General features: G+C 39.7%; 1 protein-coding gene across 7 annotated transcripts in view; it reads left to right on the top strand.

The window, feature by feature from the left end:
- The window catches only part of LOC141146890 (UDP-glucuronosyltransferase 1A1-like), a 193,044-nt gene extending 176,213 nt beyond the window's left edge, over nt 1-16,831 (top strand). For all 7 annotated transcript variants that reach the window (XM_073633670.1, XM_073633667.1, XM_073633666.1 and 4 more), the window contains 4 exons: nt 6,550-6,681; nt 10,422-10,509; nt 12,580-12,799; nt 16,114-16,831. In XM_073633670.1, the coding sequence (XP_073489771.1) occupies nt 6,550-6,681; nt 10,422-10,509; nt 12,580-12,799; nt 16,114-16,408 (735 nt within the window). In that variant the 3' untranslated portion in view covers nt 16,409-16,831. The remainder of the gene's footprint in view (nt 1-6,549; nt 6,682-10,421; nt 10,510-12,579; nt 12,800-16,113) is intronic.
- The last annotated feature ends 1,093 nt before the right edge of the window (nt 16,832-17,924 follow it).

The raw sequence follows: 17,924 nt of genomic DNA, 5'->3' as shown, positions 1-17,924 counted from the left end.
GAAATTTAAAGTGGAGTTCCACCCAAAAGTGGAACTTCCACTCATTAGATTCCTCCCCCCCTCCGGTGACACAGTTGGCACCTTTCAGGGGGGAGGGGGGTACAGATACCTGTATATTACAGGTATCTGTACCCACTTCCGGCGTAGATAGCCGCAGAATCTGCGGGTATTTACGCCACATCCTGTTCCCCCCCCCGCTGCCTGCTGGGAAACACACGGGTCCCAGAGGCAGCAGGGACCATTCGTATTGCGCTGCGCGACTCGCGCATGCGCAGTAGGGAACCGGGAAGTGAAGCCGCACGGCTTCACTTCCTGATTCCCTTACCGAAGATGGAGGCGGCAGCACCCGAGGACGGAGAGACGCTTCGGCCTCGGGTGCCGACATCGCGGGCGCCCTGGACAGGTAAGTGTCCATGTTTTAAAAGTCAGCAGCTGCAGTATTTGTAGCTGCTGACTTTTAAAAAATTTTTTTTCGGTGCCGCTCCGCTTTAAGTGGAATGTTACTAAACAAATACAAATTTGCAAACAGGCAGTTTTTTAATACAGAAGAGGCAAACTATGACTCCTTTTGTATTAAAGTATTCTTACCTGCCTGTTTCCAATTTTGGCACCTGGCAAGATGGATGAATTAAGGAGTGATGTCATGTAAGGTTAGCCATTCAAAATAGTCGAAGATCAAAACCTGGAAGAAGACTGACACTGTCAGCAGCCAAAGGGGGAGCCACAGGACACTGAATTGTCGTAGTGGAGGCGAGTATAGTTCTGCTTTAGGAAAAACATTAGAATCACCAGGCTGTGATATACTACATGGTGGTATGTGTTACATAACAACAAAGCAATTGGTTAGCTGCAAGACTTGGCCATTGTTGTTACCTGACTGCCTCAAATTTTGCCATGTGGAGAGATGTTTGCAAAATATTGGGCACCTTTGTCTATATATCTTTTAAATGACTTTCTAACCACACAGTGTCCAAGTCCTTTCTCTTTTATGTTGCTTGCTATTTTAAAACAGTCCTTTACTGCATACATTTTCCCTTAAAGTGATTGTAAAGCCCCCCTTTTTGTTTTTAGTCAAAAATAACAAACATGTTATACTTACCTGCTCTGTGTAGTGGTTTTGCACAGAGCAGCCCAGATCCTCCTCTTCTTCGGTCCCTGTTTGGCTCTCCTGGCCCCTCCCTCCTGTTGAGTGCCCCCACAGCAAGCAGCTTGCTATGGTGGCACCAGAGCCAAGCCACAGCTCCCTGTGTCCATTCAGACATGGAGCTGTGATGTTAAATCTTTCGAGTGAGAAAACACTTTCTAATGTCTTTTCTGCCCACTGTGCTTATCTCTCACTTACCTTGTCCATGGCAGCTTTCATTCTTTACCACTCAGAACAAATTAAAATAAAAATGCTTTCTGAGCTGACTTCCTGTATCATCATGTGACCTTCCAGGAACCTTCATATACCATTATGCACTACCTTACTGCATCACCTCCCCCTTTTCTATTTCTTCCTTTAACCGCTTGCTGACCGCTGCATGTTCTTATACGTCGGCAGAATGGCACGACTGCGCAAATGGGTGTACCTGTACATTCCTTTGAATTTGCCACCGTGTCATCGGCGGCACGCCCGCGCTCCCGCCGTGAGCTCCGTGAGTAGGATTGTGGGTCCCGCGGACTCGATGTCCGCGGGGATACCCGCAATCGTCTCACGGAGAGGAAGAACGGGGAAATGCTAATGTAAACATGCATCTCCCCATTCTGCCTAGTGACACTGTCACTGATTATAGCTCCCTGTGATCAGGAGCAGAGATGAGTGATATGTCACACACAGCCCCCCCCCCACAGTTAGAATCACTCCCTAGGACACACTTAACCCCTCCCTAGCCCCCTAGTGTTTAACCCCTTCACTGCCAGTGTCATTTTTACAATAATCAGTGCAATTTTATAGCACTGATCGCTGTAAAAATGATAATGGTCCCAAAAATGTGTCAAAATTGTCCGATGTGTCTGCCATAATGTCGCAGTCACGATAAATATCGCAGATTGCAGCCATTACTAGTAAAAAAAAAGTATTAATAAAAATGCCATAAAACTATCCCATATTTTGTAGACACTATAACTTTTGTGCAAACCAATCAATAAACGCTTATTGCGATTTTTTTTTTTTTTTTTTTTACCAAAAATATGTAGAAGAATTCGTATCGGCCTAAACTGAGGAAAAAAATTGTTGTTTTATATATTTTTTGGGGATATTTATTATAGCAAAAAGTAAAAAATAATGTGTTTTTTTGAAAATTGTCACTTTTGTATTTTTGTTTATAGCGCAAAAAATAAAAACCGCAGAGGTGATCAAATACCACCAAAAGAAAGCTCTATTTGTGGGAAAAAAAGGACGTCAATTTTGTTTGGGAGCCACGTCCCAAGACCATACAATTGTCAGTTAACGCGACGCAAAATCTTTGGGCAGCAAAATGGTCCTGAAGTGGTTAAGGTGGCCATACACAGTTCAATCTGATTTCACGATCTCCTTTAAATCTATCATCAGCTATGTAATGCAAGGGCCTTCCTGATTTGATAAAAATAGAATGGATTTTTCAGGTGGATCCTCTTATTCCATAGTTTTGGTAAATCAAAAGGAAATTATACAGAGATTGTACAATCAGATTGCATAATGTATAGCCAGCTTTATACCAGTATGTGGGAGGGAGACATTGAGTTATCAATGTTCTTGTAATCCAGGTCCAATTCGGGGGGGGGGTTAAAACCCAAACTTCTTTTAAGGTAAAAAAAAACTTCTGCCTTTAGAACCTCTTTAGTGGTGTATTGGAACATAGGGAAGTTGCAATTTAGAAAAAGAAAGGTAAGCGTAGTCTTTAAAGGATACAAGGATTTGCTTTTAAACTAATGTATAAAAACAATAAATACCTAGCTTCTAATATTTTGCAGAAAATGCTGACCATAGCAGTTTGATAGGGCACACATCTGTTTGCTATATCAGTTCAGTAAGGCCATCATGCTGGGTATGATCTTTATAAACAAGATTTATTTCAGCTGAGTACACAATGAAATAAGGAGACTGTGATTCTTCAGCATTTGTACGATGGGGCCATAGTATGAAGTTGTTTGACCTTTGTGCTGGCAATAATAGACATCTAATGTTGTAAGCAGTAATAGCATAGAACTTATAAAATAAAAATTTCTTTCATGGAGAGCCATTTTAAATGTAGATTATTTACATCACCTTGCTCCAGTACTTTGGTCTTTCCATATTGATGCTATGTGGATGATTATAGTACAATGATTACAGAATAGATGTTTATATGTGTTTTTATAAAATAATAATAAGCCCCCCCCCCCCAAAAAAAAAGAAAAAAAAATGGAAATATATAATACAAATAGTATGTATTTGGGTCTCCATTCAACCTCTTGACTTAAAATAGAAATGGTGCTTACTTTTAAAGGCAAACATTTGTGCCAGGCAAAAAAGGAAGGAAAATAGTATAAAATAATTAAGCTGACTATTTAAATGACTATGATATACTGTACCTTTAATGAGCTTGGTAAAGAGTAGACATCCGGTTACTTTAAAAATCACTAAAGCTTTATACCTATGCATTTTTTTTTTTTTTTTTTTTAGTTAACCTAAATTAAACTTGTAGAAGACTTGTGTTAGACAGTATAACCAGGCAGGTTACAGCAAGTAGGCCAAAACAAACCAAAAAGCCCTCAAATAAAATGAATTTAAAATGAGCTTATTGTCTTTGAAATTTTTGTAGAACTGATGGCATATAAATATATTCTATTTGAAAAAAGCAAAGATGTATGTCAGTGCAGTATATTGATAGAGTGAAATCAGTGATTAGTTTTACTTGCCTGAATCTAACCTATCCTGACTTATTGCTCCCAAGTCCTCCTCCATAAACATCATGTGTCAGGCTAATAATGCAGAAACAGTAATAGGCAAGTTGTGCATCACTTTACGCAGTATCTATATTATTACCTACCAGATTGCTAATTCTGTATTTTTTTTTTTTTAATTTATAGAGAGTTGCTACCTCTTCCGTTACCCTAATGAATTACATTAGTATTTAGGATATGTAGGTTGAAGGGAGATATGTGGGATAGTATCTATCTTATATGTCTAGAGGAATTAGTAACTTAAGTTGCTAATGGATGAGTTTAATAATAATTGAAATGGCTTATAATTTATGGGGAATTTTTTTTTTTTAGAATCCATTATATAGCTTATGTCCTTCTTTTTTTTTTTTTTTTTTTTTTTTTTAAAAGCGGGGGTCCAACTATCTATCGTTTTTTTTTTTTTTAGTTCATTCACAAACTTTTCTTCTCAGCATTACATACTCACATATTGTGTGTAATATGTGCACCTGTGTCAGATTTCGTTGGAAAGAATAACTTATGTTATTCACTGCAGGCAGTTTCCATCTTCATTGTGGGCATTTGAAGCCCACAAGCATTTATTTCCTGGATGTGGTGAATGCTGTGCTCCCAGCATTCACCGCTCGATCCCGCACATGCTCAGTGGCATCCTGGGAAGCCTGAGACTAGCTCCCAGGAGTCTGGGAGAGGCTAGAAACACACCTACTCCCACGGGAGGAGAACCAGGAAGTGCAAAGAAGAATAGAAAAATAAAAGGTAATTACGGCGATTTAAATTTTTTTAAACGGCATGTCAGCATCTAGGCAAGGAAGAGAATACATACAGATATTGTTCAAAATTTGGGTGGAACCCCGCTTTAAAGTATTTATGAAATAAGCAATTTATACTCATCCTCATCTTAGCGCTTGGGGGTATTGTGTCCCCCAAATGCCTTCTGCACTTAAATGTTTCATAGTGTTTTTGAATTCTGCACTTTGTACGCAATGCACTGCTGATTTTCGGCGTATTGGGCACATATTACACTTGCGATTTTTTTATTTCGTGTGTTACACATGTTAGAATTATGTACATTATGCCCAGTGCACTATTAATCAACTGTACTCGGGGATCTCTGGGTACTTGAGATAAGTTGTATCTTGTGTGAAGGATATTATTGGTTCCCGTACTGTGTATATAATCCACTCTTACGTTTTGTGTATTATATTTATCATGTTTTAGATTAGGGTATTCTGAGAAGAGCTCCCATTTGGTTTAGTGATTTGAGGGTTGATATTTTCTGATTTGTGCACTTGGTGTATTGTTCACTTCGGAGTCTGTTTTTATTATTTTTCAATACATACACACACATATTATATATATATATATATATATATATATATATATATATATATATATATATATATATATATATATATATATATATATATATATATATATATATATATATATATATATATATATATACACACATATATATATATATATATATATATATATATATATATATACATGTTTTCTGGGATTAAAGTATAAAGGTTGGTCTTTAATAAGTCATATTATATAGTTACGAATTCAATTTAAAGTTGAGGTGTTTGGATTGGCTGGGTTTGAGTTTTTTTTTTTATTAGAGTCAGTTAATCCTTTATACTACACATTAAATAGCAACAGGAAGAATAGAAGTTGGAAGGGCTTCTTAGTTGAGGGGCTCCTCCTCCTGCTTTTTTTTTCTTCTTCCCTTTCCCTTTTTTTTTAAATTATTTTTTCCCCTTTTTCCTCTTTTTTGTTATTGTCGAATAAAAATATTTTGAGATTTTTATATCAATTTTTATTAATATGTGTATGTCAATAATGGATATTTACTATGGTTGTTAAGTATTTTTTTTCTGTTACTTAAATCTCAATAAAAAATTAATAATAAAAAAAAAACTACCAGATTGGCATGCACAGTTTGCTGCTAGGGCATTCAGGATTGATATATATTGCTCTGCCCATTAGCCATAAAGTGTGTGTCAGGGCAAAATAAAAAAAAAAAAACAATGTACTACATCTCTGCAATAAACGCACATTTCTTCTTGACCCAACAAGAAAAAATACCAGTTGTGGTACAGAAAAATACAGTTTTGTTATACCAGAAGTCCTGTTGTGGGTTGACAGCATTTTATCGGCTAAGTTGTGTCAGCCATGTCCAGTTTTCTTTTGCTCAACTATTCAAAGTCTCAAGATAACAACTAGGTGGGCTAATTAGACTCCTTGAGATAACATTGAATATGCACAGGACAGAACGCGCAGGTATAGCAAAACACACAGTAAACAAGTAAAACTAGAGAGTATATATTTGCAGTGAAAACCTGGCAAGGGGTCTAAGCCGACTCTATGAAAAGGAAAAAAAAATGTACCTGGACATTCACTTTAACAGACCTTATGGTAGCAAATAGTACTAAGTCATTGTTGGGGTTTACATACATTTTACTTAAGAAATGTTAGTTCCTCATTGCACTAGCAGTACAAATGAGGCTATAGCAGATGTGTTATTAGTGGAGGTTTCCATTTAATATTAGGTATCAGTAAAAAATATTTTTTAATTTCTTGAACAATTTCTTGTATGATCACATTTTATTTTACTTAAGAAATATTGTTTCATCTTTAATTTTTGTCTATCTTTAGGACTTTGAGAAGCTCGTAAACAGTTCTGGGGATCATGGCTTTGTGGTTTTCTCACTTGGATCTATGGTATCAGAAATCCCTATACATAAGGCTATGGATATAGCAGAGGCTTTAAGATCTATTCCTCAAACGGTAAGTGTTTCTTCCTAGTCTTTAAAATATAAATGTGGTATTGCAGTTATTGGTAAAGTCAGCTAGACTAATCACCTGCTGGCTTCTTATATCTTTGAGGACTTCCAAGGTAGTCCTCCATTACTCTCCATCACCGCCATCATTTCCCAATCACTCTACAGCCTTACTCTTCAGGCAATTACACATTGTTTCCTAATGTCCCTATTGCATGGTCAAGGATATAATAATTTAGCAGATTACAGAGCAACTTCGCTCCAGCAATATTGGGGTCCCCCCCACCTATTCTGCACCATGCATACTTTTCTCATGTGTGTGCAGATGTGCCAATAGGGAGGGGGAAGGGGGTTGCACCATGTGTGCGCATGGGTCTGGCAGAGCATGATGTCACATGTGCGCATGTATGGAATTTCACAGTGCACAGGTGCTCCTCAGCAACACATTTCCACGTCACACATCCCAGGAGGTAGCTAGGGGTGAACGTCCTTCTCGCCGAAGTGCGGAAGGAGCAAGTGCTGGGCTGCAGTATTGAAATGGTTAAAAACTTTGTAGAAGTAAGGGGACAATCACTAATCATGGAGGAGGGAGGGGGAGCAATCAGAAGGGAAAAGCAGTTATATGGGTAGATGTCTGCTTTAAGGTTTAAATCTTTTATAACAGCTACAGGGTTGCATACCTGATAACTCAGATGTATCACTAAAGTACTTAAAAGACATGACATTCTGTTGCATGGTTTAATCCTCCAGCATCTATCTAAATCTGAAATGTTAGTTTGGATGGAATGACCTCTTAATAGCCCTGGGCACAATTACATACGTTAAAATGCTGGTAAGCTTATAGCTATGCCACACAGCTTCTCCAGACTTCTAGGTGGTGTGGACAGGAGGTGTTCCAACTTTTGCTGCAATAACAAGACTACTGATATTGAAAGTGCTCTCGTGCTACTATGGATAGTGAATAAAATATATAACGAAGATAAATAGTAGTAATATGTGCAGCAAAATTTATAGTGTAACACAAAACACTCAGTAGTAAAAATTGATAAAATAATTTCGCACAAATATTAATCAAAATATATTTCCAAAGTAAAATTTTCCAGAAAGTGTTAATGGTGACTGAAATATAATAAAACAAATGTGTGTAGTGAATTAGATTAAAATATTGTATTAATTTAAAATGGTGTCTTAGTGTGTATATTCAATATGATTTAGTGGAGATATAACTAGGTATATATATCCAAGTGAAATTTAAATAAACATGCACTTTGAATAGCATATATGAAAAATAAGCGGATAGGTAAATATGAAAAATAAAAAATAAAAATGAAATCGTAATCAGGAAGTCCAGAGTCCTTGTAATCAATGAAGAATAATAAAATTCAATAATAGCATCAATTATTTGCCCTCGTAGTCTTATTGCAGCTTGTTTAACTCTTACCTCAATGCTAGTTATAGCTTGCAGTGACCACTAGGGGGATCTCCCGTCTTTCCTGGTTCTAATGTATAATTCCTCTGATGCATCTGTCTTTTTTTCACAGGTAGCAGTAATTCACTTCAGTGCTAGTTGTGGCATGTAGTCACCACTAGAGGGATCTCCCGAGGCTTCTAGATAAGGGATGTGCTTCCTCTGTTTATGTATTGTATCCGTCTTCCTTCCCGGAACTTCACTCGTCCAATCACCTAGTGAGGGCGGTACCTCAATGCAGGGGGGACAAGGGGGAGGAAAGAGGGATCTCCAATCGTGAAATATGTCAGGTTAAAAAATATATTTATTAAAAAACGGCATAGACTCTTACAAATTATAAGTACAGATGTTACAGGGAACAAATTAGGCGTTGTTCCTCGCCTTTTCACATCACTTCCGGTCACGGCTCTATCCGGCCAATCCCTTGATTATGAAGATAGCTTCATTATACAGAATATTATAATGTATTTCGTACAGTTTAGAAATTATTAAACTTCAAAAGTCATGTATAGCATAAACATGGAAAATGCTGTGAAATATCTGTCTAATATATGGAGCCCCTTAATTTTCTTTACAAAAAGGATCTATGATATTCACATAAAGAAAGTGAAAAATTCTGTTTTTGTGTTAAAATATCATATTAATAAAATTATGTGTCTATGCAAGATTCAGTTGATTTGTGCAACAATACTATGGGGAAATTATAAAATTATCCCTTGTTGTGGGACTGTGCCCACATAGCAAGGGATAATTGCTTGTTTAAAGCCCAGTAAATAAAGCAACAAATAAATAAAATCTGCTTTTCTGTGTTCCTTAAAGTAAAACTAAAAATAAAACTTTTTTCAAGTTTTGTATAGAGGGGAGAGGGTTTGGAACACCTGTCAGTTTTTTTCTACTGCTGCCTGTGTCCCCATTGGGGAGCGTTATCTTTTCTATTTAAAATTTTTTACCATTTTCACTGAAAGTTAAAGTAAAAGAAAATACCCAATGTTTGCTTGTTACAAGAACAGGAATAGAGGGGAAATCATCCAAGAGGGACACTAGTTCAGGTGACCCTGGTGACAACCAAGGATTTCCTCTCACTTCCTGTTTTGGCTATGGGACAGGAAGTGAAGGGAATTCCCCCAATGGGACACAGATGACAAAAACTGATATAAGCCCCCCTTAGTTTATTCAAAACCAAAACAGTTTTGCTTTTTAGTTCTACTTGAAGTGAATTGAAAAAATGTTTTTGATCTTTTAAAAAAAGAAATGAGTGTATGTTAATGAAAGTACAGCCCGTATTGTACGTAAAGAGCCTATTCAGTTTCTATCCATTCAGGCTGGCCGTTGCACCACATAGTTGTTGGTAGATTGTACAAATTAGATTGTAATGTACTGTATACAATCAGGTTTAGGGCCCATTTATATCTTCGTAATCTGCAAACAGACAGTAGGCAGTTTTCCCTACAATTCTCATTAGATTACAAACTGAGATGCCATTCATTTTGAAAATCAGCCCAACCTCAACAATGCATATGCATGTGAACTGTCTGTGGAATATGTTGTGGTGTGTTAAAAATAATAATAGCAGGTCTTATTTTTCGTGCTTTGAGTTGTGTTACTAGTCCTTTAAACTTAATTTAAGTTTAAAGGACTAATTAAATTGAATGCCTTAATGTAGTGCATCCTACTTGAAATGCATTGCATTAACCTTTGTCTATTATTGTAGTGCATTATAGGAATGGGTCTTCAGAGTTTTCTGTTACTGGAAATGAAAATGAATTACGTTTAAAGTATAACTAAAATCAAAACTTTTTTTATTAGTTTTGGATAGAGTGGGGAGGGGATTAGAACACCTTTCAGTTTTTATTGCTGTCTGTGCCCCCGTTAAGGAGATCCACCCTCTCTATTTGTCCTGTTTATCGTTATCATTGAAAATGAAAGTTAAAGAAAAGCCCACATTTTGGATTTTCCTAGGAAAAGTAATAGATGGGAAATCTTCTAATGGGGACACTAGTTCTGGTAACCCGGTGGTCCCTAAGAAATTCCTTTAATTTGCAGGGATTTCCTCTCACTTCCAGTTTGCCTATGGGACAGGAAGTGAAGGAGAATCTCTGCAGTGGGACAGAGATGGCGAAAAAAAATCTAACAGGGATTATAACCTTCCCTTTCTCTATCCAAAAGGTTTTAGCCCAAATGCTGCTTTAAATATAGTAGATGTAAATTATAACACCATATCATTACCATATTATTTCTCTATATGGATAAATCACTCATTTATTGTGTTCTCCTTTCAGGTTATATGGAGGTATACAGGACCAGTGCCTTCAAATCTAGGTGAAAATACCCACCTAGTGAAATGGCTACCACAGAATGATCTGTTGGGTACGTTTTTGATATGCTTTGAAGTAATTACTACACTTTACAAAAAGGTGTGCACTTTGTCTCTTGAAATATGTTTTTTGGACGAAGTTGGTTACTACCTTCCTCCATTCAGTACCAATATTTTTTAATTTTCTTCCATTTAATACCAAAACTAAACTAACCGAGTTTAGAGAAAACCCGTAGTTCTCTCCATAATGCTAACACAAACTTCAACTGCTTTGGTTCCTCTCTTTTTACATCCCATGCCTCTCTACTGGTCCAAAGTGATAGGTAGCCTCATGGCCCAATAGAGAGGCACTTGAGGCTTGGTGCTGGCCTAGTAGCTTAAGTTAGTATTTTTATAACATAGATATTGATGACATGTTCTTTTGTCATATAGACATACTCTCTTCATATAGAAGTCATTGCAGAGTCTGAACTTTACATATGTACCTCTCCAGGCCTAATGGTGACCTCCAGAGTAAGGGACAGCCAACATCCTTCTGTATAGAGTGGGTTACGAGGCATGGTGGTGTAAGATAGATTCATGGGCGCCAGACACTTCTTGAATGCAAAGAGATTTATGGTCTCTTAAACAGAACTGTGGGAGAGAGGTTTAGGGCCAGGACACCCTTTAGTAGTTGCAATGTTAATTTGGCAGACTCAGAGACTTCTATAGGTAGATAGCCATGCAGGAAAAGGCATCCAGCAAGATACCACTTCAGCAGGACTGCTGTCTCCTATAGCAACAATTTTGAAACCGTTTCTAACAAAGATTGTAATGAACTTATTCACTTCTTCAACAATCTCCTATTGTAGATCTTCACTCAGCTGAGCTCCCAGTCTTTCACTAGACTTGCTGATCCACTGCCACTGGATCCCCTGAGCTCTTCCAATCTTCTCATTCGGTATTTTCCTCAAGCGTCACCCCGCGTCCCTGCTGGATCCCTAGCTTGGTACTCACTGATACTCCTCAAGCGTCACCCCACTAGCCTGCTTGGTCCCTGGCTTGACACACAATACTGCTCTGCAAGCGTCACCTCCACTGGCTGGGTCCCTGGCTTGTCATCTGCTGAAGTTTCCCAATTTTTCACCATCCCTGGTTGGTGAGAATACTGCTCTGGTACTTGCTTCAGTCACTCACAGTGGCCCCTAGTAATAAAGTGGATGGTCCCTTAGTAGGGACAGCTTCCCTTCTACCTCCGACCGGCAGAACCGTCACTTTTGGTTAGACTGTAAGCCGCAATCCCAAACCTACGCTGCTCTCTCGCTTCTAGGATAGGCCCTCAGACAGCCTAGCAGCCAGATGTCCCCAGGATAGGCCTCAGACTCTGGCCTAGCAGCCTGAGGCAGCACAACACACGTCCACCCAGACAACCATCCAGGTGGCACAGAACCTTGATCACCTGACCTCACCCAAATAAATAGGCTCTCCCAGCAGGCCAAGGGACCTAAGAAAATCCCTGCCCATTGGCTGAGACACCCCATTTATTCCTAATCTGTCTTTGCAGTGCCCTTGTCTTATCTAATGCCACCAGATACCTGGCCATCTAGTGACAGAAGAGAAGAATTAGGGTCAAGTCAATTGACCTCCTATCAATTAGCCAAGCCAACTATCACTTGGCAAATAAATTTACTAGCAACCCTGCCTAAACATTAGGGTGCTACACATAGGCTGAAAGAGATACCACTTATTAGATTTATGAAGTAATTCGATTTTTTTTTGTTTGGATATGTTTTATAGCAGAAAGTTAAAAAAAAAACGTTTTTTTTTTTTTTCATTTTTTTTTTTTTTTATATTTATATCTCAAAAAGTAAACTTCCCAGTGGTGATCAAATGCCACCAAAAGAAAGCTCTATTTGTGTGAAAAAAGTGATATAAATTTAGTTTGGGTACAGTGTTGCATGACCGCACAATTACCAGGTAAACTGATGCAGTGCCAAATAGCAAAGAATGGCTGGTCATGAAAGGGGGTAAAATCTTCAGGAGCTCAAATGGTTAAAGATGGCTGCTGCATTCATACACAAGCAACAACAAAAGAAGCAGAAAAGTTCCTCAGCAACCACGTTTTGTACTTTTTTTTTTTTCAGCTCATCCAAAGGCCCGTGCCTTTATCACTCATGCGGGTTCACATGGAATCTATGAAGGTATTTGTAATGCAGTCCCCATGGTCATGTTACCACTCTTTGGTGACCAAATGGACAACGCTAAGAGGATTGAGTCTCGAGGAGGGGGAATCACACTGAATGTCTTAGACCTGATACCTGAAGATCTTAGCAATGCTCTGACATCTGTTATAAACAATTCAAGGTATGAATGAAAAAATGACATTTGCTCCATTTCTATCTTCATAGTCTGCAGTAATGAAATCAGACTGGATTCAAGAAAGTAAAGCAGATTGTAAGCACAGGTTTATTGAGGGAAAAAAAATGATGAACTAGCTAAAAAACATTGGTATCCATTTAGGTGTTTAGGAGTTTAAAGCTCAGCCAAACTATTAGTGCAAATCAACTAGATAAATTCCAGATGCATCAAAACAAAAAGTGTTCAAAATCTTAGGATTCATGCACACTGGTCATTTAGCCCAGGTGCATTAGATCCCAACATTTTAGTGCAGGTAGAAGGCATAGGTGCATTGTCCAGCCCTGCTGCCAGCAACCTGTAAAAGTCTGAGAGGCTGAAATGTGCTGCGGCTGGACAGTGCACTGTGGTACTAACGTTTAGGGCAGTATATGCGCCCAAGGACAAATGCCTGAAACACAGACTGCTTGCAGAGAACCAGAAGACCAGTGCTCTGAGCTGAAGCAATGGTCTCTCTGCACAGGATTGACATGCCCCTTGCTAAGTCAGGGCTTTAGCTCTGAAAAAAATAAACCTCCTTTAACTGCTGATTGGAGAACTCTAGCTCTACCTCAGCAGGGCGCGTGTTGACCAGCTATGTAAAGGAAATATAAATATTTGGTGGTTAGATGTGGACCCAGGTCCATATATAGAAACAATGGGGTTTATTTACTAAAGGCAAATAGGCTGTTTACTTTGCAAGGAAATTAGCCTCAATGTTTGGTGAATGTGGTGCAGTCTCACTTAGCAAAGAATACCCAATCATGTGCAAGGGGAAAAAAAACCTGCATATTTGCTTGCACATGATTGGATGATGGAAGTCAGCAGAGTTTCACCTCTTTCACTAAACTCTTGGGCAAATTCCCTTGCAAAATAAACGATTTGCCTTTAGCAAATCAACCCTACTGTAGTGCAATATGTAATGTTGTTATTATAGTGATGTAATAAAAACCACTAGATGTCGATGGGCTTAGATCAGAAAACACAACACTCTTTTGACATCAGTTTAAAATTCCTCTGAGATCATCCAGAATTCTTTGCAGATATATTTGAACTACAGTTGATCTGCTTTAAATTATAGTTTTGCCCGTTTTGCAGGTAAAAAAATGTGAATTAATTTTTTTCTTAGGAGCCTGTAAAAAATTGTACCCGCGATCAGCAGATCACGGATGCAATGTTACGCTCCTGCAGACTGTCAGCGTAGCTGTCTTCCTGTACTTTCAATATGGGCAGGCAGGTACTTCAGTCCAGGAAGAATCAATGAACTATGAGGATGCTCACGAACGCCCTCGTGGTTCATTGAGAACTACAGGCTGTCAACCGCAAAGGCTGTCCGAACCGGTAGTCTATTCATTCACAGAACTCCATGAATAAATGATGTGTGGGCGGAGCCCCACACGGCCACACTTTTTTCAAATTGTGACAGAGGGTACGGGGAGAAGATTTCCGGCCTGCTGTAAAAAGGAAGGGGGAACGGAGAAAGAGCTGCAGGAGCAAGAACATGTTACATATTCCACCCTAAAACCGGGTGAAACATGTAACATGTTCCCGAAGGTGAACTTATACTCTAATGCCGCGTACACACGGTCGGACTTTTCGTCTACAAAAGTCCAACGGACGCCGACGGACTAAAGCTGGCTGGTAATCCGATCGTGTGTGGGCTTCTCCGGACTTTCGGCAGACTTTTTCAGCCTCAAATCCGACGGACTTTAGATTTGAAACATGCTTCAAATCTTTACGTCGTAACTACGACGGACCCCGAAATCCGCTCGTCTGTGCGCTAGTCCGACGGACAAAAACCCATGCTAGGGCAGCTATTGGCTACTGGCTATGAACTTCCTTATTTTAGTCCGGTGTACGTCATCACGTACGAATCCGTCGGACTTTTGTGTGGTCGTGTGTAGGCAAGTCCGTTCGTTAGAAAGTCTGCTGCAAGTCCGCCGAAAGTCCGCAGGAAGTCTGTCGGACAGGCTGTCGGACTTTTGTAGACGAAAAGTCCGACCGTGTGTACGCGGCATAAGTTACATTTTCATTCCCGTAGACTGGTAGTGGGAGAAAACAGTTCTGAAGCAAAAAAGACTGTTGACACAGGCCCATAAAGTGCCAAATGGCCAGCAGAATAACCAGTAGCGTGCTGTTCTCTGATTAGCTGCTAGGATGTTGTTGTTAGTCCCTTGCTCCCCACTAAGGACCCAGCCTAAATACCTAAAGGGATCCACTTCAACCAAAAATTAGAACTCGCTTTTTGGTGTGTTTGCTTTTTATTACTATTATTTCATGTTTAACCTCTTTGTGCCTGCCCTAAGCCCGAAAGATGGCTACAGCGCGGGCCTCAATTGGCATCCATGTACGTCCTCCCATGCATGAGCTGCCTACGGACCCCCTACAGGGTGTGCACGGCGTGCTCTGTGATCAGCGAGTCAATGAGACTTGGCTGATTATAGATCGGAGTAAGGGCCAATCCCGACCCCTTACCACGTGATCAGCTGTCAGCCAATGACAGCTGATTATGTAATGTAAACAGAGACGGTAATTGGCTTCTTTTTTTTCCTCAGGAAAAAAATACCCGATCACCGGCTTATGACACAGGGACATCGGTCCCGAACACAGAGAGCCACCGCCGCCTCATCTGTGCCCACCAGTGGCACCTATCAATGCCCACCAGTGGCAATTTATTAATGCCCACCAGTGGCACCAATCAGTGCCTCATCATCAGTGCTGCCTAATGCCTATCAGTGTCACCTACCAGTACCTATCAGTGCCACCTTATCAGTGCCCATCAGTGCAGCCTCATCAACACACACATCAGCGAAGGAGCAAAATTACTTGTTTGCAAAATTGTATAACAAACTATGAAACTGTTTTTTTTTTTCCCAAAAATGTTGGTTTTTTTTTGTTTAGCAAAAAAAAAAAAAAAAACCCAGTAGTGATTAAATACCACCAAAAGAGAGCTCTATTTGTGTGAAAAAAATGATAAAAATTTCATTCAGGTACTGCTTTGCATGACCATGCAATTGTCATTCAAAGTACGACAGTGCTGAAAGCTGAAAATTGGCCTGGGCAGGAAGGGGGTTTAAGTGCCCAGTAGGCAAGTGGTTAAAATTCCTGAACTAGTTCTGGCTAAGAGGATGTTGTACAACCGTTTTCGGGTTTGTTCGTATGGACTGTAGCCAGAAACTAAACATTAGATAAGAAAAGTAAACCTGGTTTTATTTTAGCTTCTTCTACTTATCTGTAGTAAAACTGCAAGACTCTGTGACAACTCATGTTTCTTATTTCTTTAGTTACAAAGAAAACATTCAGCGGCTTTCTGATCTGCATCTTGACCGGCCCATCCACCCTCTGGACCTGGCAGTGCACTGGGTAGAGTTTGTCATGAGACACAAAGGAGCTCCTCACTTGCGCCCAGCTGCCCATGACTTGAACTGGATTCAGTATCACTCCATAGATGTATTTGCCTTCCTATTTGCCGTCTTGGTCACTTCACTTTTCATAAGTATTAAATGCTGTGCCTTCACCCTTAGATGCTGCTGTAGACGAAAGTCTTCTAAAGGAAAGTCCAAGTCCAAAAAAGAATAGAGAACACATTTTTTTAGAGTAACAAAATGAGGGGCATTCAAATTCAGTTCATAGTACATTTTTAAAAATTGTAGTTATATGTTCCATATGTTGTAATTGGTATGGGGGTGACATATTTATGATTTAGTGACATATTTCAAATTAATAGCATTTCCAGGTCCTGCATTAGACTCTAAATGCTAGTAGATCTACAGCGTTCTCTCTCTCCCTCTCTTTTCTATCTATCTATCTATCTATCTATCTATCTATCTATCTATCTATCTATCTATCTATCTATCTATCTATCTATATCTGTGTTCACCAACTATCTACAGTATTTCAGGAGATCATCACAGTAAATTGCCAAAAGAAAATGGAAGTGACCGATATGGGGATGGATTGTATATGTCTTTTTTGGTTTAAATAAATGCATAAATCTTGTAATACGTGGTGGTTTGTGATTTCTTGATTATTAACCCTCAACTCAAGCCTGTCATTTTCCACTGTTTAAAAGAACACTGCCTGACATTACCGTTGCTCCCATCCAGTTTCAAGACCTGATATGTGTGTTACAGGGAGTGGTTATAAAAGCACAGCTCGAGACTTAAAGTGGTTTTAAAGCTTTTTTTTATTGTATGAAAATAACAAATATGTCTATACTTACCTGATATGTGCAATTCTTGTACAGAGCAGCCATGATCCTCTTCTTCTGGAGTCCCCCGCCGGCGCTCCAGACTCCTCTTCATTGGGTGCCCCCACGGAAAGCGGCTTTCCGTGGGGGCACCAGCAGGTGCTCGTGCCTGAGTCCTGCTGCTGCATCCATTGACACAGGCAGCGAGACTTGGCCCCGCCCACCACTCCTATGTCACAGGATTTGATTGACAGCAGCGGGCTCCTGCTGCTATCAGCGACTGGAGCCGCTGTGCTCGTGCACATCCCTGCATCGGATCGGGCTCAGGTAAGCAAAAAGGCTGCAGCAAAGAAGGTTTATCACCTTAATGCATAGAATGTCCTTCAGCAAAAATTCACTCCAATGGTCTTCTCTCAGATCCTATTTGGATCCATAATGGCGCTCGGCAAGGGTGCCCCCTCTCTCTATTACTATATACTTACCATGAAGCACCTCGCAATAGCTTTACGTCAGAACACCGGCATTCAGGGCATCCCAGTTGGACAACGTCAATACAAGCTCTCACTCTATGCGGATGACCTTCTGCTCCATGTTACCAACCCAATGTCTCTCTTCAGTCCATTTGAGGACTTTGGGACAGCTCCAGACTCCATACTTTATAAGTGATCACATTCCCTCGGTTCTCAGCTGAATAAGAGCTGGGAGGAGGAGAAGCAGCAGCACACCGAGCTTCCCAGTGAATGGCTGTGCAGCGGGGGCATGTCAGGACAAGTCTGATCACTGGAAGACAGCACACTGAGTTCCCAGCACAGCTAGAGAACTGACCACATTGTGTTCTCCTGCTTAGTGTGGTCATTTTTTAATAGGAAAGCAGAGGGACTGGCAGGAACACCAGGGATTTCACAT

The sequence above is a fragment of the Aquarana catesbeiana genome, linkage group LG06 (genome assembly GCF_042186555.1).
Source record: "Aquarana catesbeiana isolate 2022-GZ linkage group LG06, ASM4218655v1, whole genome shotgun sequence".
Taxonomy (NCBI): Eukaryota; Metazoa; Chordata; class Amphibia; order Anura; family Ranidae; genus Aquarana; species Aquarana catesbeiana.
This window is presented reverse-complemented; position numbering and strand designations above follow the sequence as displayed.